At 37.3% G+C, this 19,707-nt stretch overlaps 1 protein-coding gene across 5 annotated transcripts in view; it reads right to left on the bottom strand.

The window, feature by feature from the left end:
• The window catches only part of vps13d (vacuolar protein sorting 13 homolog D), a 192,292-nt gene that overhangs the window by 93,812 nt on the left and 78,773 nt on the right, over nt 1–19,707 (bottom strand). For 4 of the 5 annotated variants that reach the window (XM_039755421.1, XM_039755422.1, XM_039755424.1 and 1 more), the window contains exons 29-42: nt 19,193–19,308; nt 18,848–19,072; nt 13,349–13,614; nt 12,403–12,536; nt 12,146–12,301; nt 8,399–8,579; nt 7,781–7,855; nt 5,870–6,070; nt 5,702–5,791; nt 5,475–5,615; nt 5,237–5,368; nt 3,258–3,332; nt 2,167–2,272; nt 1,463–1,606 (exon numbers count right to left, since the gene is read on the bottom strand). In XM_039755421.1, coding sequence (XP_039611355.1) covers nt 1,463–1,606; nt 2,167–2,272; nt 3,258–3,332; nt 5,237–5,368; nt 5,475–5,615; nt 5,702–5,791; nt 5,870–6,070; nt 7,781–7,855; nt 8,399–8,579; nt 12,146–12,301; nt 12,403–12,536; nt 13,349–13,614; nt 18,848–19,072; nt 19,193–19,308 — 2,042 coding nt within the window. The remainder of the gene's footprint in view (nt 1–1,462; nt 1,607–2,166; nt 2,273–3,257; nt 3,333–5,236; nt 5,369–5,474; nt 5,616–5,701; nt 5,792–5,869; nt 6,071–7,780; nt 7,856–8,398; nt 8,580–12,145; nt 12,302–12,402; nt 12,537–13,348; nt 13,615–18,847; nt 19,073–19,192; nt 19,309–19,707) is intronic. The other variant, XM_039755423.1, reaches the window with a different exon arrangement.

The following is a 19,707-nucleotide window of genomic DNA, read 5'->3' as shown; positions in this document are numbered from 1 at the left end:
AGATTTTAGAAATTAACTTTCCTTTACTAAAGGATGTAAGGAATAAGTATAGTGGCAGTAATTCAATGATGAAAAGAATAAAAAGGACCAACATGGCAGGTGAAGTAATTCCATCCATCCATTGTCCAACCCGCTGAATCCGAACACAGGGTCACGGGGGTCTGCTGGAGCCAATCCCTGCCAACACAGGGCACAAGGCAGGAACCAATCCTGGGCAGGGTGCCAACCCACCACAGGACACACACAAACACACCCACACACCAAGCACACACTAGGGCCAATTTAGAATCGGCAATCCACCAAACCTGCATGTCTTTGGACTGTGGGAGGAAACCGGAGCGCCCGGAGGAAAACCAAGCAGGGAGAACCCGGGTCTCCTAACTGCGAGGCAAGGTGAAGTAATTAATGCGTAAAAATGAATATTCAGTTTTCATAAAAAAACAGATTAGTGTTTTCACACATATGTGTTTATTTACTATAAAATTAGCCAGATAGAGAGAAGGCAGAGGAAAGCAACTTTGTGTTTTGTAAAGCATGAAAACGATTAATCTTGATTCAATACACACTTTATGGCCAAAGGTTTATGGACACCTGACCATCACTATATGAGCTTGTTGGACATCCCATTGCAAGACCATGGGAATCGATACAGAGTTGACACCAACCCTGATTAATAAAGTCGTAAAGCCACTACTTGAGGATTTATTTTATGAACCACTGGATGTTACTGGATAAACTTGCACTCATTGCTCAAATACTGAAAAAACAGCGGCTCTGAAAATTGGGGAGTCACCCTGATACCCAAACACATTTATCAAACTAAGACATGAATGAAAAATTAAGTTTTCAGAAGAGCTATTACTTTAAAAAACAAAATGAAAATAAAAACCTCGAGTCTTAACCATGACACTACTTATGCAACAGCAGTAATAAACTCACAATGCAGCAAATCACCTCTTTTAGAACAGCTTCTTAGGTGATTATATTTTTAAAATATATTTGATTAACTTTTTTTGTAGATAAAGTTTTTGCAGTTATATCTAAATACTTCAACAGCTCATCATTGTCCAGTAAAAAAAAAAAATCAATAATAACTATAAGTCCATCCATCTTCCAAACACATTTTTCCAGGGCAGGGTCATCACTTTAAAGCTGCAACTTTAATTTTTTTTTACAAAATTAAAAAAAAAAAATTATTTGCCAAAATCAGAACGAAACTGCATGTTAAGGGTATCTTTGATTCCCCCTACTAGATAGATTCAGGTGAATGCTACCTAACTGACTCAAAAAAAGTTGAGATTTACAAATTACAGTATCCTTTAAAAAATAAATAATTAGTTTACAGTGTTTTCATACTTTTTTCTAAAGAAAAATAATTAAGCCTTGTTTCAGCAATCAATAAAAACAATTGCTATATTGAATGTGGACCTGAAATTTAGAGCTAGAATGAACTACAGAGCACCTGTGCCGAAGTTTCTCTCGAGCTTGGAATTCAAAGGGAATTTCTTCTCCAGGCAGAACCTCACGCCATTGGCTAACATTGTGTGTGTCATCTAAACCACCATCAACAATATCATCAGAACTCCCACTGTGAGACAGTGCCACCCTGTGGAGGAAAATGGAGTTGAAAAATGTTTAAAAAATACCAGAAAATGAATATGACTCTTCATCCATGATCCTATTTACAATAAAATGTTGGGTTCACGGTGGTGCAGTGGTTCATCCTGCTATCTAACAGCTCCAAAACCTCGGCTTCATATTTCAGACCAAGCAATAACTGTGTCAAGCTTGCACATTTCTATTGTGTTCATATAGGCTTAATCTAAATAGCACAATTTTCTCCGTTAATTGCAAAGATGACCAGAATTAGTTGATTGGAGACTCCAAAGTTCCCTATTCATAAGTTAGTGTATATATTAATGGACTCACCAATGAACAAATACCCTTGTAAACGGTATCTGCCTTGGACCCTCGTATGTAAAGAAAGGTAAACTCATAAAGCACCAACATCACCCCCCCAAGGCTCTATTGAAATAAACAGTTTTAGAAACCTAATGAATGATTACCGTTTAGTGGCCTAATTACTTAATAATTGTTTAGATGTGTACTAAGTTAAGAGGCCCCTTAGCACCACCGTTTAAACCGACTCTGCCTCATTATATTCACCTTGTTGGTGTAGTAGTCAAAGTGGCAAACCATAAGGTACATCCAGTGTGATTCCGCAAAGCATATGGAACAAAAGGTTGCCTTCTCTTAGACATTTTTGTGCTGGCTATAATACAGGAAAAGGAGACGAGAGGTTACATGCAGCCTACACAAAGCAATACTAAGCTTATATACTTGTATAATATATAAATGTAATGCATCAGATATATCTACATCAAAAACTCTAAGAATAAACTTTAACATATGTTGTAAAGCTGTGGTTCTTAGCTTACTTAACTGCAAATAACCATGAAAATATTCTTGAAATAAGATCAGAATAATCCATTATCTCCAGATTCTTCTGAGTCATCTAAAAATTAACATTTACAGTTGTATTCAATCCTGAATTAGAATTAACAGGTATGGGAATGGATGAATGAATTTCTGTGTGTTTGATGGTGATGATAGTTTTCTTCATTGGTCATAAAAACAAAAAAAAATATTTTAAATGAGGACTCAAAATAACATAATGGGAAAAAAATGTGAAAATGAGAAGAAACATATCTAAGAAATTAAACAGGTAAAAAAACAAACTGCACGGATGGTGAAAACAAAGTAATAAAAATAACAAGCTATGCAGGATAATATGCTGTAGCAGTTACAAAAGGAATTCTGAACTTAAGGGAAAACAAACAAGCCACTAAGTGATTAACTGATCTATGGACAGTAACCCTAAAATATTACTGCAGTCCCTTTAGGACTTTGCATCATATGAAATGGACAGATGGATGGTCCAAAAAAAGGTTATTCCAGCATCATTCATTCATCCATCCATTTTCTTAACCTTCTTATTCAAGGCCAGCTCCGGTGAAAGCTGGAATATATCCCAGCAATCATTAAGTACAAGACTAGAACAAACCCTGGAGAGAGTACCAATCCATTACAGGGTTTAATGTCATTAATTTTAACGCAAACTTTTACTAATTTTATGCAAACACTGGAATTTCAGTAACTGGCAAAACTGAGCAAATTGAAAACCAAAGCTCACACAAGCTACAGAGATAAGGAATTCCGGTCTTATATTAGCTGGCTGCCCAGACTCTGGACAGTACCTTTGGCGTGGATTTGCTGCTCTAGACTAGTCAAGCTGGCGGTGCTTCTAGTTCTAAGACAGGCAAGAGGTACACCTGATAGATGAGAGAAACACAGTTAGAAAAGAGCAAGGAAAAGGGAACATCAGAATTAGACTGCAAACATACAGGCATAGAGATAAGCTACAGCTCGAAGTACTTTTTAGGTTAGCTGTAGAAAAATGCAATTCAAGATTTTTCACAAAATAATAGAAAGTTGTTTCCTCCTCATTTACACATTCAGACAGAATGTAGTGATTTCAGCTTGTCTCTGAATGTTGTTAGCATTGCAATTATACGAAAGGTTAAACATTTAGGGTCACTTAACATTTAACTCTAAAGACAAACATCCAAAGAATCGTGAACAAAGTTATACTGAGATGCTTGTATTTAATTCTGCATTGGAAAGTAACAGAATAAAAGAATCACTTGAGAAGTGAGTGACCAAACTTTTATGTGCTTATATACCAGGGTTGTCATTGAGATAATTAATATTTCATAAAGTTTAAAGTCATGTGTTAAAACTTGGGGAAGACATGGCTTACTATAATGCTGAGAACCATGGCTGGTGCAGGCAGTTGTGAAGATCGATGATTTTCAGTACATTATTGTGGTAAGTGTATTTAATAAGATCTGCTGTCATATAATCATCTTTCTTCTATATCTTTTTTCTGATTATGATTATTTTTATTAATATGTTACAGTGCTGTCTACTCCCTTTTGTTATGCATTGCTTGCCTTTGTTTTAACTCTTGTGCTGTATGAGAAGGTGCTCCAGGGGCTCTGCTGAGAGAAAGAATGAAAAATAAAACTCTTCGGTTTACTGATTTGAAAAATTCCTAGTTAGGCAAGGATCAGTTTACTGCATCAAAACAATATTATCCTAAAATTATAAAAAGTGTTACCACACCCTGGTAGGTTGAGACCAAAACACCACTTAACCCTGAATACGCTGGAGAAACATAGCTGCTTATCTGCTCAAACCTGGGACTTGATTTTCTGCCTTCTGCCATCCACTGCCAAACCTCTGCACACTAATACAACATCTACAGAAGATAACGGGAGCACCAAATGCATTTCAGTTAACGGCTGCATTTATCTCTGCAGACTTTCACCTTGGGTCTCCTGACAGAGCCTGTTTGTGGATGTGTGTGCTGAAAGATTCTTTAATACAAGGCAAGTATAAATTCAATGTGTCATGATTGATTTGTGCTGTTGTTGTGGTTATTTTGTTACCGTTGGGGCGCTTTGGCAAGAGTGTTAGTAGAGAAGACCACTCAACTTTCTTAGGTTTCAGAAAGAACAGAGACTAAGGTGATGTCAGAACAGAAGTTACAGAGAAAGACTTTAGAAAACCTGGGATTTAAGATTTGAGATGCAGGCAAAAACAGGCAAACAACACTGGACCATAAAAACTATCCCACCACAAACTTTATGGATGAGAATCCCACGGTGAGGCTGTGGTATACACCACCTTGAGAAGTGGAAAATGGTAATTCACATATTAGCCATAATTCAACTTATTCTTCACGAGTAGACATTAGGAAATGCTATGCACAAAAACCTGAATGTTCATTTTGCATAGTCAAGAGGAAACATATAGTGTGGAGTCCATCTTCAGGCCCACTGATTCCCTCAGAGGGCAAGATAAGAGCCACAAACAAAAGAAGAATTATTGTGAGTTACAGTATCATGATCATCATATGGTGAAATATTCAACAATGAAATAAGCAGAATCCCCAAGATTCATCCTCAGAACTTACAATTACTTTCAAACAAAACAAGCTTATTTTTACATCATTTGGATAATAAACTGGTATTACTGATAATAAATTAAAAAAACTCAAAAAACCAAAAGAAAACCTCCAAACACCGTTAAGACAGATTACCAGATGGCAACTTGAATAAAATGGCTTTATTGTAATGACATAACTCTTTAACTCCACTACAATTTCACTTACTTGGCCGAAGAGATGGAGGATCAACAGAAGATCCCATCCATAGAAGAGATGAGGAGTTTCTGGGTCGTTGTCCATCTTGTTCTTCTTTACAGTAATCTGCCAGCCAAGATGACTTGGTTGTGTCATATTGTTCTATAAGAAGCAGTCAGGGTAAATCTCAGTTCTTGAAATAGCAGAAAAAAAATAGTATACAGAATTATTTTAATTGCCTGGTGTATGAGGGATAGAAGACACCCACCTAGTAAGACAGATGTGATGTTTAAGTCCAGCCTCTGCTTCGCCTTTACCTTCACTTTTAAACGTGGAGGGTGTATGCGCCCAGCATCTTGATGTTGCCAATTAATAGTACAAGGCCAAGGTTCAATGAAGGGCTCCCAACCTGAAAACCAAAATACAGAGTGAGACTGGCAAATGAAAACGTCAAGCAGAAAAGGAAAAGTGATTCTATGTAGAGGGTAAGCTTACCAGACAGCTCTCGGTTGTAGTAATCGCCTGAAAGTGTGAGACTTGCATTGCCTTCAGCATTAGAACCCACTCGCTGCAGAAAGTACAGTCCTGAAAAAGCAATTACCACTTAGTCTCCCAAAAACTTGGCAGTTAGTTGATGCCCATTCGCTGCTTAAGTACACTCACGTGAAAAGGTGATCTCAGCTAGTGGGACATCACAGTCCAGACAATCATCAATGAAACAGATGCAAACGCTCTCTGCCTTCACCTCAACCCCAGATAGCAGCGGAACTGCTGGGTGAGAAGAACTTGCAGCTGCACTTGAAGGTCTTGATGTCACTGCTGTAGCATTCTTAAAGAGCCAGCTTGCTGCCTGGTCCATCTGTCCTGTTAAAGAATTCCATAATATAAAAACAAAAACACTAACCCTATGATTAAATGTAAAATCTTTTTATCAAAGCTGTTGCTTGTCCTCTGATCCTCTGAAAATCAGAACTGAACCCCCAAATATGCATATGTTAGACACAGAAATAACTTTTGATAAGAGTTATCTAGAAAAGCAAAAATGTAACCATTTAAACAGGGTGAATATAAGTAATAAGACTATAAAGTAGACTAATAGCAAGAGCAATGACTAAAGTAAAAAATATTAATAATAATTCATTACATTTATATACACATTGATTAGCAAAATACTGTGAGATTAAACCAAAAAGCTGGTGAAAACCTCAGTAATACATTTCTTGAGCAAAGTTTCGTGATCTGGATTTAATGATCATTACTGCAGTAAAAAAATCTTGGAATGACCAGCTTACAGCGAATTTGTTCTCTGCACTATAAATCAACAAGACTACATGAAACAAAATAATTTAAATAAGTAGGCCTAAGTGGTACCCCTTTTGTTGCTTAGTGGTTTGATTATATATACCAAAATATGCCATGTTTAGCTGTAGAAAGGAAATGAGTAGTTGTACGAATTGATACCCTTTGAATTTTATTTGTGCTATTTCTTTAATTTCAAATTGGACATTTTACTAAAATGACCATAAAATATAGATTTTTAATTACATATATCTCTAGTAAAATAAACAAAACTCATCAGAAAAGGTAGTATACATAGCAAAAACTTTAATTATATGAAAAATAAATAGACAAATGAAAACATACATAAAGCATTGCAGCTTGATCATGTCGTTACAACTAAGAAACAACAAAAACTGCAAATTTTGGACAGTAAAACCATCTGAATGGGCATTTTTCAGGATCAGGGAATATAAGTAGTATTAGTTATAGGAATATTAATATTGTCACATGTACAGAGTACAGAGAAATTCTTAAAAGTTGAAGCATGAAGCCATTCCTTTTGTTTTACTTTCCAGTGTGTGTTGAGGAATATTATCAGCTCAACCAGAAACTTCCCAGGGTAGGAGTCCTCAAATAAACAGCACAGATTAAACAGAGCAATAAACTGTTCTGGCAATCATTTTGAAATTTGTTTAATTTCAGGAGAGCTGAATGGCTCTACAAATATATGATACTTTATGGATCCATAAGCCAAGGCACTCATCCGAAAAGCAGTACATTGCAGATTCAGTCCCACCACTGGCTTACTGCCTCCCCTTAATATATTAGTGCTTGAAATGTTTCAGATAAATAAATATAGAAAGCATAATACATGCAATTGTGTCAGTTTGTTGCAAATCAATACATTAAAGAAATATTTTAAGTTTGACATCTCACATTCAACGTTACACTAAAAATAAAGGCAGGTGCTGAATTCAATTAATAATAATCTGCTCCAAGAATTCACCTGCTAACATCACTAACATATGTTCAAAAGAAGAAACTTCAAATAAACTCTTCTTTCCTATAAGCTCTGCAGTATTAAAATAGAATCATATTCACTTTGTGACCTGATAATGTTAATTTAAATAAAACAAGAAAGCAAATGCTCTCTGTGCAACAGTAACAAATATGGAATTTACTAATATTTATAGTCACTGATGCACCTCCGAAAGCAACGTTACAAACTAATTCCCTTATATGTCAACTTATAGTATTTTACTTTATTTTGTGAACAAGATTGCCAGTGCTTACCTCTGCACAGGATCAGTGCTTGCCGACAGTCTTCTTTCTTAAAGCCAAGATCTTGCAATAGAGACAACTGTGTTTCTGCATAAAAAAGCAACTTTTTAAGCTAGTATTACAGGAAAGGTTTGATGCTTTTCAAGCTGAAGTTGTTTCTTCATTATCATGGTATATATTACTTTGCCATATAAAATGGTATCCTTTAGTGAAACACTTTTACTAATTTAAAACATTCCATGTCTGTTCTTGCAAATTACAATGGCACTAGTGGTTACAGCAGTGTATAGGTGAAAGAAAAAGCCTTAAAATTTACTGAATTTGTCCAATTTTCAATTTAAAAATGTTATCGAGTATTAATCTGCATCTTGAGACTGCACACATATGGCATATCAATGTTGTTTTAAGAAAGAAAAAAAAAATCACAAAGCAAAACAATGTGACATTCAGTCATTTTAATAGAGACTGTCATCTACATTTCTTGCTCAAATGACTTAATTTAATGCACATTTTCCATCTAGTGACTAGTTTCCTTTTCTTCTCTTCAAAAGGAAGAAAATACAGGCTAGAACAAAGTTAGAATGGAGTTCACACAACAGTAAATAAATGAGTAAAGATAAATGCCCTCACCAATAATAGCCTCTGTCTTCAGTCTAGAAAGATCCTTTGGAGTAGTGACCGAGTCCTGGCTGGGCAAGGGGGTTACAGAATCTGGTGTGGTAGCTGTCAGGGTTGGAATAGATTTTGCAATGGACAGGAAGAGTTGAACATCATTGTAAGACAATCGGATGTCCAAGGCTTGGAACTGGATCTTAGGAGGAAATTTCAAAAAATGCTTCAAACCTCAAGAAAAGTCATAATTTGCATGACAGTTAAAAACATTTTGAAACACCTAATAAAGAAAGCATAATGTGTTAAGCATTTTAAAATATGACTGTGAAATATGAGAAATTATGTTATAAACAAGAAAAAGGGAAGTACTCAATTTTATGAAGATGTGAATGGCTAGAAAGCAGGTGCATTCATACAGTCATGTGAAAAAGAAAGTACACCCTTTTTCAATTCTAAGGTGTTATGTATGTTCTTCTTCTTTCGGCTGCTCCAGTTAGGGGTTGCCACAGCAGATCATCTTCTTCCATATCTTTCTGTCCTCATCATCTTGTTCTGTCGCAACCATCACCTGCATGGCCTCTCTCACCACATCCATAAACCTCCACTTAGGCCTTCCTCTTTTCCTCTTCCCTGGCAGCTCTACCCTTAGCATCCTTCTCCCAATATACACAACGTCTCTCCTCTGCACATGTCCAAACCAACGCAATCTCGCCTCTCTGACTTTGTCTCCCAACCGTCCAACCTGAACTGACCCTCTAATGTACTCATTTCTAATCCTGTCCATCCTTGTCACACCCAATACAAATCTTAGCATCTTTAACTCTGCCACCTCCAGCTTTGTCTCCTGTTTTCTGGTCAGTGCCACTGCCTCCTACCCATATAACATAGCTGGTCTCATTATCATCCTGTAGACCTTCCCTTTCACTCTTGCTGATACCCGTCTGCCACAAATCACTCCTGACACTCTTCTCCACCCATTCCACCCTGCCTGCACTCTGTTCTTCACCTCTCTTCCACAATCCCCATTACTCTGTACTGTTGATCCCAAGTATTTAAACTCATTCACCTTCACCAAGTCTACTCCCTGCATCCTCACCATTCCTCTGACCTCCCTCTCATTCACACACATGTATTCTGTCTTGGTGGTCCTACTGACCTTCATTCCTCTCCTCTCTAGAGAAGATCTCCACCTCTCCAGGGTCTCCTCAACCTGCTCCCTACTATCGCTACAGATCACAATGTCATCAGCAGACTTCACACTCCACGGGGACTCCTGTCTAATCTTGTCTGTCAACCTGTCCATCACCACTGCAAATAAGAAAGGGCTCAGAGCTGATCCTTAGCAGGTCTTGGAGAGAAATAATAATGCAGTGTAATGTGTCCTAACCTCCTATTATATAAAAAAAATCTTAGGTCGAGACATGATTTTCTCTGAGACACTTTATCGTCCCGCGAGACAAGGAGGTCAGCTGCTGTACAGGCTTTTACATGATTGAAGCGCAGAGCGACATGCAGAACATGTAGCACAGCAGCTGATCGAGCAAAGAGGAGGTAAATAAAATGTATTTGTTTCCCATTGTATCACCGTTTAAGAGGAGGTTTCAGTGGAGCAACCGCATCTCCTTTTCGTGCATTCACCCCACCTCTTTACAATGGGAGAGGCAGAGATGCGAAGTACTTGGTGCGTAGTACACCCTCGGGGTGAGGGGAAATGGAGGGGTGGGCAAGTGAAGTGAGCAGGGGACAAAGCCCCCTACTATTTAATAAAAACTATGCCAAAATGTAGAAGCAGTGTGTGAAAAATTAAGACCACCCTTGCTGTTTCCATAGGAATCAAGAGGGTAAGTAGCAGCCAGATGTTAATTGGTCATGTGCAAGTGTGTTGACCTCTATAAAAATTTTGGCAGTTTGCTTGTCTGGAGCATTCAGATGTGTGTTAACAGAATGCCAAGAAGAAAAGACATCAGCAATGATTGGAGAAGCAATTGTTGCTGCCCATCCATCTGAAAAGGGTTATAAGGGCATTTCCAATCAATTTGAAGTTCATCATTCTACAGTGAGAAAGATTATTCTGGAAGACATTCAAAACAGTTGCCAGTCTTCCCAGGAGTGGACATCCCAGCAAATTCACCCCAAGGTCAGACCGTGCAATGCTCAGAGAAACTGCCAAAAACGCAAGAGCTCCATTTCAGACTCTACAGGCCTCGGTTAGCATGTTAAAAGTCATGACAGTACAATGAGAAAAAAACTGAACAAATATGGCATGTTTACAAGAGTTGCCAGGAGAAAGCCTCTTCTCTCTAAAAAGAACATGACAGTACGGCTTAGGTTTGCAAAGCTGTATCTGAGCAAACCACAAGACGTCAGGAATGTTGTCCCTTGGACAGATGAGAGCAAAGTGAAGATGTCTGGCCATAATGAACAGCACCACATTTGGTGAAAACCAAACACAGCATATCAGAACAAACATATCATACCAACTGTCAAGCACTGTGGTGGAGGGGTTATTATTTGGTCTTGTTTTGTAGTCACATGACCTGGGCACACTGCAGTCACTGAGTAGATCATGAACTCCACCATTTACCATGTATTCTAGAGTCAAATGTGAGGCCATCTGTCTGACAGTGAAATACAAGAGGACAATGATTCCAAGCACACCAGCAAATCTACAACAAAATGGCTGAAAAAAGAAGGAATCAAGGTTTTGTACTGGCCTAGTCAAAGTCCAGGCCTTAATCCGATCTGAATGCTTTGGTGGGACCTTGCGAAAGCTGTGCATAAACTAATGCCCGTAAACCTCAATGAACTGAAGCAATGTTGTAAAGAAGAGTGGGCCAAAATTCCTATACAATGATATGAGAGACTGATAAAGTCATACGGAAATGAATACTTCAAGTTATTGCTGCTAAATGTGGTCTACAAGCTATTCAATCATGGGGTGTACTTAGTTTTTCACACATGGTTTCTCCATTTTGGCTTAATTTTTGTTAAATAAATAATGACACGATGGAATCTGTTGTGTGTTGTTTTATACCTGAGGTCAGATTAAAGTAATTTTAGAACAAAGACCAGATGATTTTTTTTTTTATGTCCAGATATGTCAAACCATTGAACTGTAAGAAGATATATTTTCTTTTTTCACATGACTTTATATACCTCATATGCACATTTGTTTTTTCTTACTTACTATGGTCATGGGGCTGAGGGACTGTATTTGGATTCAGAAGACTGGCATTTACTATAAAAAGCTATTTACAAATTTAAGTCAGTCTGTATCTTATTTGAACTGATAGAGATACTGCTTTACATTTTCAGAATCTCCAGCCTGGCAGTGAAGTTTAACTCTCGATATTTACACAAGGTTTCTCTTTAGGCATTTCAGTTTCTCAAAGCATGTTGGTTTCCTCCCAAATAAACGGAGGGTTAATTGGTAACAGTCAGTTGAGTCAGTGTGTGTGAATATGGAATTGTCCTGTATGCAATGTGCTTAATAATGGCCTAGTATGCTATTTCTGAAAAAGCTAGAATAAATGTCAGGTTCCTGTAACCTTGTAATGGAAATAGCAAGTTTGGAAAATTGAATGTTGGTATCTTGTATTTAAAAGTTATATTGTCCTTTTTGAAATCACTTTAAAATAAAATCTTTAATTAAGATAATAATATAGCTTAATTCCCTACAAGATTGGTCAGGATTACGTGAGCTTAGAAACGCCTCAGATCTGCATAGTTTCAGCACGGTTATAAAGCAGTTATTTTATCACTCACTTCAAGCAATGGGGGAAAGTCTTCTGTGCTGAAAGCGTCCAAAAGTCCTGATGTGCTCTCATAAGTGGGATTTCCAAGGAGTTCTATCTGGATATTAACTGGGTCGATAATAGATAAGGCAGTCTCCTGCTCACTGCCTAATCGACATGAAAACACCTGTATGATAAAGCAGGAAGAGATAATGAAGTAACACAAGTGACTGGACACAGTCTTGTTTAGACTTAAATATCATAGTTCAGGTGGTCAAAAGGGCTCACCTCAATGCTGGATAGGCTACCAGAGAAAGGGCGATCTACTAAGCGTGGCTTATAAGTTAAAACCGTTGTGCCCTTCAAGATGATGGCATTGGTATCAACACAGGATGAGTCTTCCACTACCACAAACTCTGTGCCTTAAATTTCAGAAAGTCAGATTGCAAAAAAAGAAGAAAATAACAGCACTGAAAACACATCAAAATCATTCATACATATTCAGACCCTCCTTTGTATCAATACAGTGTAACTTATGGCTGTATGTGTACCTCAGTAACTCTACTTTTGCTGATTAATAGATATGGCTATAGCTATAATAGTGTATGTTTATCTATTTATTTTTGCAACAACAGTTTCTAACTTCAAAATATGTTCAATGTTTGCATTTTATCTGAGCTAAGGATTACCAACAGTCTGTGAGTGATCAAAAGCTAGCAACTATTTATGTCCCTCAGTTGTCTTGGTTAATCTAAGCAACTCTGGTATATTGGTAGTCTGCTCCACCACAAGTCTTTCCAACAAGTCTTCCAACAGATGACAAGCAATTTCTCAGAGACTGGTAAACTGGAATAACACTGCCGTAATACCCAAAATAAGTTGGGCTGTAGATAATTCTTCATCAACCTTTTCAGGATAGTTTCAGCTGTTTTCAATTTGTCAACACAAAGGGGTAGTGAATCACTATCTTATATAAATATAATATAGGCATCCGCTTATTCAGATCCATGTCATTCATCAAATAGAAAGGATTCCTACTCCATTGGGCCTCTAGGCAAAGTCCAAAACCTGAAAATTGACCCTGCACTCTGGCCTCCAAAAGGTCATGCAAAAAGACAATTTCCTCTCCGGCATTCATAAAGCATATCTAATCAAAATAAAAAATATTACATTATAAATGTTAAACTGAACTCACTAAAATGCATATACTTTTGAAGACAAATGATGGACTCACCAGTAACATTAATCTTGATCTCCAAATAGCGCTCCTGTGGAACAGGGACAGTAGAACGCTTTGTTACTACACCGGTTTTAACCGTCTTTGGCATCCCTCCTTCACTGCTTGTACTGCTGCTACTGGGCCAGCGTTGGCGGGTTGGGGTAGAGCCTTTTTTGCCGGGGGTACGGAGGAAGTCCCGAACCAAGAACAACCAATCAAAAATTAAGAAAACACGCAGATTGTTGAGAACCACTGTGAAAGAAGAGGACTCCCGTGTGGACCTATGTGACAGTGGGAGAGAAACAAGATAAAAAGAATTTTCAAAATATAACATACAGGCTGAAAGGAATAAACAATACTTGAAATCGAGAAAACCTTTGTTTCTGAATTAAAAGTTAAAAATGCAAAAATTTAAATAAAATACCTTCTGTAGCTATCCAAAAAAAAAAAAAAAAACTACACTGCGAGAAAAATTTTCAAATTAAATTTTGCAAGTTATCTTAAATTAGGAGGATAACACAATTGAGATCAACTGCAACACCTACATGAGTCTACTGCTTTCTATATGTCATTACTACTTAGTAAAAAAAAAAAAAAGGGACAAAATACTGCACCTTACTGAGCTTTAAACTTATTGTATAAGAAGGTTCAGTAGTAAACGGTAAACCTATGGCAGGTACAGTTTTTGCATCTGAGTTAGACATCAGAACTGTGGATTGGAGTAAGTTTAACCCTAATGAAGGTAAGCATGAAGAATCCAGAAAGAAAGGGTTTCATAAATCTAATAATAAGTCATAGAAAATAACTGAAGATGTAACGACTCTGTTCATAGTAAAATTGTCACGTTTAGAAATTAACTTGAAATCAAATTAATTCAAATCAAATTTAATGTGACAGATACAAATACTACATTAAGTACAATTTGTAGTGTCAAACTTAGTAATTTAAGGCAACCTAGAAAACCTAATGTTGTGATACATTGCATGTCTTTTGTCTAGTCTTAAATATTTAGTTATGAGCAGTTCCCATGTTTCTAACTTTGCTTATCAATAGTGTATTAATCTGTTTAAAAAATGCTATTACTTTGAAATTAAGAGTCTAAATCACCAGAATTCCACCTCCTAAGAGACACATTAAAAAGGTTAAGGGAGATTTTCTTCAGCTATAGATTACTGGATTTACCAAATGTGACAAAAGTTTGTAACTGAAGAAAAGAAAATTTTGCCACAACTACTCAAGTGCTTTGTGTTATATATATGTGCTGAAACTGCTTTTGCGGGGAAAACTGACACATTTGTACGATCTATAACTTATGATTTGTGATTTTACTGTCAGTTTCAAATTTCAGTAACTTTCTCCGAAGAACTGGATCATTTTGACCTTACAGTGCATCTGGAAAGTATTCACAGCGCATCACTTTTTCCACATTTTGTTATGTTACAGCCCTATTCCAAAATGGATTAAATTCATTTTTTTCCTCAGAATTCTACACACAACACCCCATAATGACAACATAAAAAAGTTTACTTGAGATTTTTGCAAATTTACTAAAAATAAAAAAATTGAGAAAGCACATGTACATATGTATTCACAGCCTTTGCCATGAAGCTCCAAATTGAGCTCAGGTGCATCCTGTTTCCCCTGATCATCCTTGAGATGTTTCTGCAGCTTCATTGGAGTCCACTTGTGGTAAATTCAGTTGACTGGACATGATTTGGAAAGGCACACACCTGTCTATATAAGGTCACACAGTTGACAGTTCATGTCAGAGTACAAACCAAGCATGAAGTCAAAGAAATTGTCTGTAGACCTCCGAGACAGGATTGTCTTGAGGCACAAACCTGGGGAAGATTACAAGAAAATTGCTGCTGCTTTGAAGGTCCCGATGAGCACAGTGGCCTCCATCATCCGTAAGTGGAAGAAGTTCAAAAGCACCAGGACTCTTCCTAGAGCTGGCCGGCCATCTAAACTGAGAGATCAAGGGAGAAGGGCCTAAGTCAGGAAGGTGACCAAGAACCTTCCAGAAGGACAACCATCTCTGCAGCAATCCACCAATCAGGCCTGTATGGTAGAGTGGCCAGACGGAAGCCAGTCCTTAGTAAAAGGCACATGGCAGCCCGCCTGGAGTTTTCTAAAAGGCACCTGAAGGAATCTCAGACCATGAGAAACAAAATTCTCTGGTCTGATGAGACAAAGATTGAACTCTTTGGTGTGAATGCCAGGCGTCACGTTTGGAGGAAACAAGGCACCACTCATCATCAGGCCAATACCATCCCTACAGTGAAGCATGGTGGTGGCAGCATCACGCTGTGGGGATGTTTTTCAGCGGCAGGAACTGGGAGACTAGTCAGGATAAAGGGAAAGATGACTGCAGCAATGTACAGAGACATCCTGGATGAAAACCTGCTCCAGAGCGCTCTTGACCTCAGACTGGGGCGACGGTTCATCTTTCAGCAGGACAACGACCCTAAGCACACAGCCAAGATATCAAAGGAGTGGCTTCAGGACAACTCTGTGAATGTCCTTGAGTGGCCCAGCCAGAGCCCAGACTTGAATCCGATTGAACATCTCTGGAGAGATCTTAAAATGGCTGTGCACCGACGCTTCCCATCCAACCTGATGGAGCTTGAGAGGTGCTGCAAAGAGGAATGGGTGACACTGGCCAAGGATAGGTGTGCCAAGCTTGTGGCATCATATTCAAAAAGACTTGAGGCTGGAATTGCTGCCAAAGGTGCATCGACAAAGTATTGAGCAAAGGCTGTGAATACTTATGTACATGGGATTTCTCAGTGTTTTTATTTTTAATAAATTTACAAAAACCTCAAGTAAACTTTTTTCACATTGTCATTATGGGGTGTTGTGTGTAGATTTCTGAGGAAAAAAATGAATTTAATCCATTTTGGAATAAGGCAGTAACATAACAAAATGTGGAAAAAATAATGCGCTGTGAATACTTTCCGGATGTACTGTATATCTTAATCTCTATAGCAGAACATTGATGTGAAAGTCCTAAAATGAACTAGGCATAATAACTAAACTTTAACCCAATTAATAGCAGTTTATTTCTTATTTTGGGAATCCTCTTCAGGATCCTTCAGTCTTGGAGAATAAATGAAACCCATTTTATGATGCTCAGTCCCATAAAAAAAACTGTGCTGGGAACAACATTTTTTTAGCTACTTACAAACCTTGGTGTGCTTCTCTTGTGTACTGTGATATGAAAAAGAAAATGCACTCTCTTCTAGTGGTATGATTTTACATATCAGGACATAACCAAAATAAAAGCTCCAGGCTGAGCTGCCAAAGATACTGCTCTAATATAGAAGCAATCACAATTCCCAAACATCAACTAATGCACCTAATTAGAAGCAAATAGCCAGAATCACCTTCTAGACTGATCTGGAATCAGCAAGAGTGTGGCTACTTTTTCACACAACTTCTACTGCATGTTGGCATAGTTTGTGCAATATAAATCATGACAAAATAAAATTTGTTACATGTGTTTTATTTATTTATTTTTTTAAGTAATTTCCTTCAGGATTAATAAAGTTTTTCTGATTCTGATTTTTTTAAATCACTGGAACTCTAGATGATCTTAATTGGTAAATCATCTTACTGTCCTAGGTTCTGCATCATCTGCATGTTAAAATCCGTACTTACAGATCTTTAGAACCTGCATGGCAGCATTAGTAGTTTGCAGTCTTCAAAGCATTTTGTAGGTTTTGACTATAGAGAACATAATCACTTTTTTTATTTCTCTTTATGTACAATGTAAAAAGCCTCTGTACCTTAGTGCAGTGCTTTTTAATGTGCAAAAGATGGAAAGAGAACAAACCACCTACAGTAACAGTATAGCCAAGAGTCACTTCTTAGTAAATCCCCTTTTTTTATTTACTACATGTATTAATGTGAAAACCAATATACAGTGGAACCTCGGTTCACGACCATAATTTGTTCCAAATCTCTGGTCATAAACCGATTTGGTCGTGAACCAAAGCAATTTCCCCCATAGGATTGTAAGTAAATACAATGAATCTGTTCCAGATCATAAGAACTGTAAGTAAATATATATATTTTTTAGGTTTTTAAGCACAAATACAGTTAATTAAACCATAGAATGCACAGTGTAATAGTAAACTAAATGTAAAAACATTGAATAACACCGAGAAAACCTTGAACAACAGAGAAAACTAACACTGCAATAGTTTGCACTATAGCGCTACCAACCACTGGCTAATAGCACTTTTTAAATGAGTTTTAAGCACAGGGAAAAAAATGAACCTTTGAAAAAATCTGTAATTTAATAAACCACCAAGAAAAATAACATTGCAACAATGCACGCTACGAACCGATCGCTGGAAACAGAAGTGAAAACAAAATCAAGCCCAGTGCATTCTTTAACTGCCTTCCTACCTTAATGCGTCCAGCTCTCTCTCGCGCTACCTGTGTGTGTCGCGCTCTCTCGCGCTGCCTGTGTGTGTGTGCGTCTGTCACTCTCGCGCTGCCTGTGTGTGTGTGCGCGTCTGTCTCTCTCGTGCTGCCTGCATGTGTGTGTGTGTATGTGTGTGTGTGTGTGTGTGTGTCGCGCTCTCTCACTCTCTCTCTCTTGCTCGCTGCACAGGAAATGCACAGGGAGAGACTGAACATGTACAAACCGAAAGGAAAACTGGCTTGTTCATATACCGAGTGTGTGGACGTGAACCAAGGCAAAAGTTTGGCGAACTTTTTGGTCGTAAACCGAGTTGTACATGTACCGAGATGTTCATGAACCGAAGGTTCCACTGTAGTTCAAATTCTGTGTTTCTAGATTTGTACTTGAAGATACTAGATTTCAACAAGTGATCCAGTTACCTTGAATAATCAGCACTGAATGTAGTGTAACAGCAGGCACACCAACATAAATGATGTTGCAGAAGTGGTTTTAGTTATACGATGGTCTGCTTTTGAGCTTTGTGATATTTGTATTTTGCTGCATCAGAAGCCATCTAACTATCCAAGTGCATAGGTTTAAACAAGTACAAGGCTTATCAATGTCACATGTACAGAGTGCAGTGAAGTTCATGTCCTAATCAGCAGACTGTTGTTTATTGTTTTTTTCTTCACTGTTCTGACAGCCTTATATTTTGTTAAATTCCTTATGTGTAGAACCCCTAATGTGAGTTTTAAAGATTTGTTTTGAAGCCCATTGCAATCTAGGGGAAATAAATTACATTATAATTAATGTAATGTAATTAAATATTATATTATATATATATAAGGTAAACCTTCCTCTCCTTGTGCTATTTTTAACATCAGAATACAAGTAGACGGCAATGAAAAAATGACACATTAATCACATACTTGTATCTACAAAAACTGAATACTACTTTAAAGTAATACAGATGCAGATAGAAATGGCAATTCTTAATGTTTGGCTTTCTATTAAATACATTTCAAACAGACCACAAAGCACATTTGTTAATAATTGGCTCTGCAGTCTTCTAGTTTGACAGGGATAAACTTTGTCCCACAAACCTGAAATGCAGCTCCATCTGAAGAGAAGCTCGGTTCATAACAGATTTTGATGGCTGAAGAACACAGTTGAAAATGTTTTGCTTCTTCTCTGGGCATTCTGCACTAGATTCACCTTGTTCTGTGTACCGGGTATCAAATGCCAGAAGGGAATGTGAAACAAGGTTTACAGTTTTGGTTCCATTAGAAAAGCTTTCAAAGAGCAGTTTGGATTTCATGAAGTCAAACCTAACAAAGAGAAAAAAATTGAACACTATTTGTGATTTTTGTAATCACGACTTTAAAATCATGCATTTGAACTACAATGTCAAAGCAGAAACATTTTCACCTTTAGATAAAGAAAGTTACCTAGCAAGGGATTTAGTTTCCTCTGCAGTCTCTTTAGTATCCAGCAACTCCAAACTGACATTCACCATATCAATCAAAAAGGACAGACCAGTGTACACCTCACCGCTCAGGACCGTCTAAAGAAAAGCTACAAAATATAAGTGCCAGCAGTGCAAAAACATATTGTATGCAGACCTCATTTAAACAATTATTTAGTAGGGCAAAAACAAAACAAGGACATTGAGGCATTTCCAATTTTAAGATGCAAGATTAAAAAGGATATTTTAATTGTGAAAGGCTTTGATTCTAAAAGTAACCTTGCATATTTTCATCGTTTTTCCATTTTAAATTTAACAGAAAAACACTAATACTTAGTGACCATATACAATCACAACAGAACTGAAACTAAAATTAGATTAAGAAAAACAAATTTAACAGCGAAGAAACAAAAAATGGGTCTTGATAATTAATTAGATGTTTCATGATGAAAAACATTTTCACCAGGGATAAATGAAATGACATGGGCATTCATTAGA

This window comes from Polypterus senegalus, chromosome 6 (genome assembly GCF_016835505.1).
Source record: "Polypterus senegalus isolate Bchr_013 chromosome 6, ASM1683550v1, whole genome shotgun sequence".
NCBI classification, from domain to species: domain Eukaryota; kingdom Metazoa; phylum Chordata; class Cladistia; order Polypteriformes; family Polypteridae; genus Polypterus; species Polypterus senegalus.
This window is presented reverse-complemented; position numbering and strand designations above follow the sequence as displayed.